Source organism: Podarcis liolepis (assembly GCF_965112155.1).
Source record: "Podarcis liolepis genome assembly, chromosome: 13".
Taxonomy (NCBI): domain Eukaryota; kingdom Metazoa; phylum Chordata; class Lepidosauria; order Squamata; family Lacertidae; genus Podarcis; species Podarcis liolepis.
In genome coordinates, this window is record NC_139573.1 from 32,218,027 (window position 1) to 32,225,736 (window position 7,710).

General features: G+C 50.6%; 1 protein-coding gene across 2 annotated transcripts in view; it reads left to right on the plus strand.

The window, feature by feature from the left end:
- Positions 1 to 7,710, plus strand: part of LOC310690498 (inactive phospholipase C-like protein 2) — a 39,971-nt gene that overhangs the window by 22,278 nt on the left and 9,983 nt on the right. The window contains exon 2 of one of the 2 annotated variants that reach the window (XR_014518096.1): positions 3,207 to 5,698. Coding sequence is in view for 1 of the 2 variants with exons in the window: in XM_083469509.1 (XP_083325635.1) it covers positions 3,207 to 5,690 (2,484 nt within the window). In the remaining variant the exon portion in view is untranslated. The remainder of the gene's footprint in view (positions 1 to 3,206; positions 5,699 to 7,710) is intronic. The other variant, XM_083469509.1, reaches the window with a different exon arrangement.

Below are 7,710 nucleotides of genomic sequence, written 5' to 3' on the forward strand. Positions count from 1 at the left end.
TTCATTGTGCCCAGGAGATGGAGTGCCAATGTTGGCAGGACTTCCTGGTCAGCTGCCAGATTTGTCCTTCGGGCTGCTGTTAGTAGCCGAAGGCTGTTTGTGTGTGGCACTTTGCATTGGTAGAGTTTTATTATTGCATTTGGCCTTTGCACCAGTCCTACAAGGCATGCATCACTTAACTGTTCCCATTTTGCAGATGGGGAAAACTGAGGCTTAAAGAGAAAGTTGCTTGAGGCCTGCAAAACAATATATGTGGTGGAGGAACCGTGGGAACTATAGTTTGTAAAGGGTGCTGGGAACTGTAGCTCTTTGAAGGTTATTCTACAGTTTCAGGGACCCTTCCTGGGAAGCTGTGTGCTTTGAATGTATGGTGTGAATGCAGCCTTCATAAGGCGCTTGGTTTGTCATTCTAACACCAGTATTTGGCTTAGCGTTCCCAGCTACAAATCTTTGCCCATAGCAGATTTGTGCGCACATGATAGTACATGGGTAATAAATTATGTTCAGCTTGCATTTCAAGACAATCCCACTTACATTAGAACTCTTCGAAACAAGATGCAAACCAAAACACAACCATCATTTGAAATACACAAGTCTTGGAACTGCGCAGTGCAGTTCTCCAGGCAAGTAATGTGTACCTCACTCTCACACAAAAACAACAACAACAACACATTCTGGAGTAAAGTGTGCATAAAAGTGCATATATATGTTGGTGGAAAAAACATACAGAAATGCATTATATTAGGGGAAAGTTTTCTTCAAAAATGTGTATATTAGATTACACTGCTCCCTGTCTCCATTTTATCCTCACAACAACTCTGCTAGGTAGGTTAGGCTGAGACAGTGGCTGGCCCAAGGTCACCCAGTGAGCTGCATGGCTGAGCGGTGATTTGAACCCTGGCCTCCCAGGTCCTAGCCCAACACTCTAACCATTACACCACGATGGGTTTCCTCGTTTACAGTGCAAGCCCAGGAAGAATCTGAAATGGTTTTTGCTTTGAAACTGTACCAGGACTTAGCTAAGGAAAAGTTTCCGGGGTCCTAACCATGGTATACTTGGTTAGGACCCCAGAAACTAGGGGACCCCAGAAATTGCTAAGCGTAAGCTATTCCTATTTCTGTTGTTTCTTTTTGGTGTGATTGCGAGGGGCTGAAAGCTTCACCGGGGCTCAGTTCACAATCCTGGAACACATAAAGTCAACTGAGTAGCTCTGAGCTTGCACAGAGAGAAATGACTTTTAAAAATTTAAATTACTTCCTGATTATTATTATTTAGTTCTGTGCAGCTTAACAGAATAACAATACTGTCCCAATAAAATCCAATTGTACATTTACCAAGCAATGAAACACTACCTGGTCTGGGACTAACACTAACACACGGGTGGCGCTGTGGTCTAAACCACCCAGCCTCTTGGGCTTGCTGATTGGAAGGTCGGTGGATTGAATCCCCACGACAGAGTGAGCTCCCGTTGCTCTGTCCCAGCTCCTGTCAACCTAGCAGTTTGAAAGCACATCAGTGCAAGTAGATAAATAGGTACCGCTGTAGGGGGAAGGTAAATGGCATTTCCGTGCGCTCTGGTTTCCATCACAGTGTCCCGTTGCGGCAGAAGCTGTTTAGTCATGCTGGCCACATGACCCGGAAAGCTGTCTGTGGACAAACGCTGGTTCCCTCAGCCTGAAAGCAAGATGAGCACCGCAACCCCATAGTCACATTTGACTGGACTTAACCGTCCAGGGGTCATTTGCTTTTCTTTTTAACACAAGGGCACAATCCTTCTGTATTTGTTTGGAAGCAAATCACACTAAGTTTAATGGGAATTGCTCACCAACAAGTGTGTTTGGGGTTGCAGCTTTTAACCCTGTTGAGAAATTAACTTTTGTGGGGGATGATGCTGACATCCCTGTAGTTTTTGCCATTTTGTAGACCCATTGGAGCCAACTGGGGCGCAGAGGGCGATGTGTTAGCCAAGTAATTGGTCAAGGCCTTCAGAACATGGTTTAAGCAAGCATCTTCATGGGAAATACATTTAAACATTTTCGCACTGTACCTCCAGTTAATTGCATTTGTGAATTCCCAGCATGTTTGCCTGCCTCTTCCCTCTTCCATCCTCTGCTATTCTTCCCCCTTTCTTATCCCACCCCCCATCAGGAAGTATTGTGGGTGGGGGGTGAGGGAACAGGGGAAGGAAAGAATCAACAGAATGGTCGGATGTAACTATTTTTAGCATTGGGGGTTTGGCTCGGAGTTCCTGGAGCCAGTTTGGTCTTATCTGGCCCCTGCACCGGGGCTGGAGGATGGGGAGCGGAGAGCTACGTTTTCAGAGTTCAGGTCAAGCCTGATCATTTTAGGAGAATGGTTTGTCCCTGACCTTCCAGCTGCGACTGGTTGGTCTTTGGTTCCTTGAAGCTGAACGAAATAGTTCAATAATAATAATGTCAACAACAACAACACCCACCTATGTGTCAAGGGTCCTGCCATCCCCTGTTGTGTAGCTGCTTCCCAAAGTTTTTTTCATTCAGCCCTTGTTTCTTCAGCATCCCCCACCTTACAAACCCTTCAGTTTTCCTTCAGGTCCTCCACCCATCCTTTCTCAGGACACAAGCCTGGGCAGTGTGTATGGAGGTCCTGGGCTACCTAGACGACAAGACACCCCGCACACACACTCTCTCGGTCTCACTGGTCCAAAGGAAAGCAGAGCAATACATTTAGCACCAGCAGGAGGCGAAGAAAGCACCATCCAACCATTGCTTAGGGACTCAGCTTCGGATTTGTGTAGGGTTTACTCCTGAGCCTTTTCTTCTCCCCCAAGGCAGTGGGGCTTTAGGATCAGGGTTTTCATTCTCCTAGATGGGCTGCCTTCCCAGGTTCACGAGCCCCACCTGCCCCTAAACGCAACGAATACAAATAAAGCAAAACAACAAGTGGCCTTGCCGTGGGCAAACAGGATTCAGGCCTGGGCTGCCACAGCCATTTTAGCTGAGGCTCATGGGAGTGCAGCAACAGCCGGAGGGCACCTGGTTAGGAAAGGTTGTTCTGGGCTGTGGACTTCATGGTCTTCTTCACATCCTTCCATATATGGTAAGCCAACCCTGCTATGTTTCCGGGTGAGTGGGCTCTGTATGTCTGCCCTAACTCAAAAGTCCTAGCCTGAATCCCGCTGCACCCCTGACCACTCTTGTCTTATTCCTCCTTTCTCTTCTCTTAGGACGGGTCCCGCCAGCGCCCCCTGCAACACAAGAAGAAGACGGTCTCCTTCAGCACCATGCCCAGCAACCGCAAGCTCAGCAGCACCGCCGCCTGCATCTCCTTCATGCTGGAGGGCTGCGAGATGAAGAAAGTGCGCTCCAACTCCCGCATGTACAGCCGGTTCTTTGTGCTGGACCCGGACTTGCGCTTCATGCACTGGGAGCCTTCCAAGAAAGACTCCGAGAAGGCCAAGATTGAAATCAAGTCAGTCAAGGAGGTGCGAGTTGGGAAGAAGACGCCGGTGCTGCGCTCCAATGGCCTCTCGGACCAGTTCCCGGATGAATGCGCCTTCTCGATCATCTACGGGGACAACTACGAGTCTCTGGACCTGGTGGCCGGCTCTGTCGACGTGGTGAACGCCTGGGTGATGGGGCTGCGGTACTTGGCCTCCTATGGGAAGCACACCCTGGAGGGGGCTCCCGAGACCAGCCACCCGAACCCCCGCACTTCCTGGATCGCCTCTGTCTTTGACATTGCGGATCTGGAGAAGGAAGGCCGGATCCCGGTTTCCCGGGCCGTGCAGCTCATCCGGGCCCTCAACCCTGGCATGAAGACGTCCACCATAGAGCTGAAGTTCAAGGAGCTCCAGAAAGCGGCCAGTGAGCGACTCGGGGAGGAGGTGGGCTGCGAGGTCTTTGTGGAGGCCTACTGCGAGCTGTGCACCAGGCCGGAGGTCTTCTTCCTCTTGGTCCAGTTCTCCAGCAACAAGGAGTACATGGGTCTGAAGGACCTCATGAGCTTCTTGGAGGCCGAGCAGGGCATGGAGGGTGTGACAGAGGAGATGTGCCTGGAGATCATCCGGAAGTACGAGCCCTCCAAGGAAGGCCGGGAAAGGGGCTACTTGGCCATTGACGGCTTCACTCGCTACCTCCTCTCCGCCGACTGCGACATCTTCGACCCCCAGCACCGCAAGGTGTGCCAGGACATGACCCAGCCGTTGTCCCACTACTTCATTAGCTCCGCGCACGGAGCGTGCCTGGCCGAGGACAGCTGCTTCTGGGGCGGCTCCACTTCGGACATTGGGGGCTATGTGGCGGCGCTCAAGGCCGGCTGCCGCAGCCTGGAGCTCGTGGTCTGCGACGGCTCGTCTGGGGAGCCAGTAGTCGGTGCTGGCACCCGCTTGGCCTTCTCTAGAGTGGTGGGTGCAGTTGCCGAGCACGCCTTTGAGGCCTCAGACTTCCCGCTCATCCTGTGCCTCTCGGTGCGTTGCTGCATCGCCCAGCAGCACCTGGTGGCCGAGCACCTGAGGAAGACATTTGGGGACAAGCTGTACCTGGTGCCTCCGAACCCCAGCGAGTCCTACCTCCCCTCCCCGGAAAAGCTCAAGAACTGCATCCTCATCAAGAGCCGGAAGCTGCTCCCCAGCTGCCAGGCCGGTGAGGGGGATGTGTCAGATGATGAGGAGACCCTGGAGCTCAGCCTGCCTCTCAGCGAGGAGGACCGAGAGCGGCCGCATTGCCGGCGGGCCTTGTGCCGCGAGCTCTCGGACCTGGTGAGCCTGTGCCAGGCGGTGTCCTTCCAGGGCTTTGAGGCCTCTCGGCGGAACCAGTGCTATTGGGAAACCTGCTCCTTCAGCGAGGTGGAGGCCGGGCGCTACGCCAATGAAGAACCGGAGGATTTTGTGGAGTACAACAAGCGCTTCCTCTCCCGGGTCTACCCTAGCCCCATGCGCATTGACGCCAGCAACATGAACCCCCAGGACTTCTGGAAGTGCGGCTGCCAGATGGTGGCCATGAACTACCAGACGCCAGGCCTCATGATGGACTTGAACGCTGGCTGGTTCCGCCAGAACGGGGGCTGCGGCTATGTCCTCCGGCCAGCCATCATGCGCGAGGAAGTGTCCTACTTCAGCGCAAACACCCGGGACACCTTGCCGGGCATCTCAGCCCAGCTCCTGCACCTCAAGGTGATCAGTGGCCAAAATCTGCCCAAACCCAAGGGCTCCGGGGCCAAGGGTGATGTGGTGGAGCCGTACGTTTGTGCTGAGATGCATGGCATCCCCGCTGACTGTGCTGAGAAACGCACCAAGACGGTCCTGCAGAGTGGAGACAACCCTGTCTTTGAGGAGACCCTGGAGTTCCAGGTGAACCTCCCAGAGCTGGCGATTCTGAGATTCATGGTGCTCGATGACGACTACATCGGGGATGAGTTCATCGCGCAGTACACAATCCCTTTCGAGTGCCTCCAGGTGGGGTACCGCCATGTGCCCCTCCAGTCCCTGGCTGGTGAGCCCCTCGCCAACACCACCTTGTTTGTCCATGTTGCCATCACCAACCGGCGAGGCGGAGGCAAAGCGCACCGGAGGGGGCTCTCGGGACGCAAGGGCCGGCGCATGCGGGAGTACACCTCCACCAAGGCCACGGGCATTAAGGCTATTGACGAGGTGTTCCGCACTGCCACTCAGCCACTGCGGGAGGCCACAGACCTGCGGGAGAACATGCAGGTACCCAGGTAGTGGGAGATGGGGGATGGGGCCTTCTGAGCTTGGCTTGTAGGTCTTGGAGATGGGGAGGAGGAGGGTGTCTGAATTGTCTGAATGCCTATCTACTTTAAAAATATGGAGTACAGTCGTACCTTGGCTCCCGAACGCCTTGGGAGTTGAACATTCCAGCTCCTGAATGACTGGAAACTGGAAGTGAGTGTTCCAGTTTTCGAACATTATTTTGGAAGCCAAACGTCTGATGGGGCTTCTGCAGCTTCTGATTTGCTGCAGGAGCTTCCTGCAGCAAATCAGAAGCTGTGCTTTGAAAGTTGAACGTTTCAGAAGTCGAACAGACTTCCGGAACAGATTCAGTACGACTTCCGAAGAATGGGTATAGGCACAAGGAGGGCATATATTATTTTGTTATTATCCTTGCTCTTGTGAGCGAGATCAGCAGAGTACCATCCTTTGCAGCTTTAAATTTGGAAGCTAAGACAAAGTTGATTTAACCCTCTAGAAACAATAATCCAGGATGCTTTAAGGCAGACTGGATTTTCCCTGATATTACCTCTTTTCTCCACCTTAAAAATAACAATTGCACACACATTGTTTTGTGGAGAAGTACAAGTAGTATTTACTTACATAATCTAGGTCTTGAAGCAGCAGTTACTGTAGCAAAATGAAGGCAGGTTTATAACTACTATATAAGTTACAAAAATACAAAATATAAGTTCAAAATGGTGTCTGAGCTCCAGAGCTCCGACACATACATGGAGTTGGCTTGAAAGCATAAAGAAGAAGAAAAGAGGTGCTCTGGCAGGAGGGAATTATGTCCTGTTACAGCTTCTTGCCCAGGCAGGCAAAAGAAGTGATCTCACAGAGTTCTCTCTAGCAAATTTTACAGGAAAGCTCTGTGAGCCTCAGCTTCTTTGTGCACTTATCTGGCAAAACATGAATTGTTGGTTTGGTTGCAGTAATGTCCCACAGGCCTCCACTTCCACACCAGCAGGAGATCGCCATTTTGTAGGGGGTGCCAGGAATTATTGGAAGAGCCCTGTAAACCCTAGTGTCAGGGCTGGTTCAAATGCAGTCAGCACTCTAGACGCAGAGACAATCAGAAAAGCTAATCAGTAGTATCCTTTGCCTGAAACCCTGGAGAGCTGCTTCCAGTCAGTGTAGACAATGCTAAGCTAGAGCGACCAGTGGTCTAATTTGGCATAAGGCCGAATTATGTGTCCCTATGATATAACAAATCTCGCTTCCACCTGCCTTCGCTTTGTAGCCGTCACAGCCATGAACAGCTGGAGAGCCCTCTGGTCTCTCTAATCCCCCCATTGCCTTCTCTGCCAAGGGCGGAGCTGCCGCTCTCACCCTCCCCATTTGCAACAGAAAAAGCTGGCTTGATTTAACAAAGCGCACCTCCCCATCCCGGCTGTGTTTTCCTCTGGGCTGCTCCGGCCAAGCACAAACAAGCAGCCGTAGTTTTCTCCTTCCCAAAGCATTGGAGAAGGCAAGGGGAAATGGGATGTGAGCGCTTGGAGATGCAGAATGGCCATGTGTCTTGCTTTACAGAGGGCAGTCCTCTATTTCAGGGCTGGCTATCTATCTATCTATCTATCTATCTATCTATCTATCTATCTATCATCATCTATCATCATCATCATTATTATCTATCTATCTATCTATCTATCTATCTATCTATCTATCATCATCATCATCATCATCATCTATCATCTATCATCTATCTATCTATCATCTATCTATCATCTATCTATCTATCTATCTATCTATCTATCTATCATCTATCTATCATCTATCTATCTATCTATCTATCTATCTATCTATCATCATCATCTATCATCATCATCATCATCTATCTATCTATCACCTATCTATCTACAGTATCTATATCTATCTATCAATCTATCTATCCAACATCTATCTATCTATCTATCTATCTATCTATCTATCTATCTATCTATCTATCTATCTCTATGGTATCTATCTATCTCTATGGTATCTATCATCTATCTATCTATCT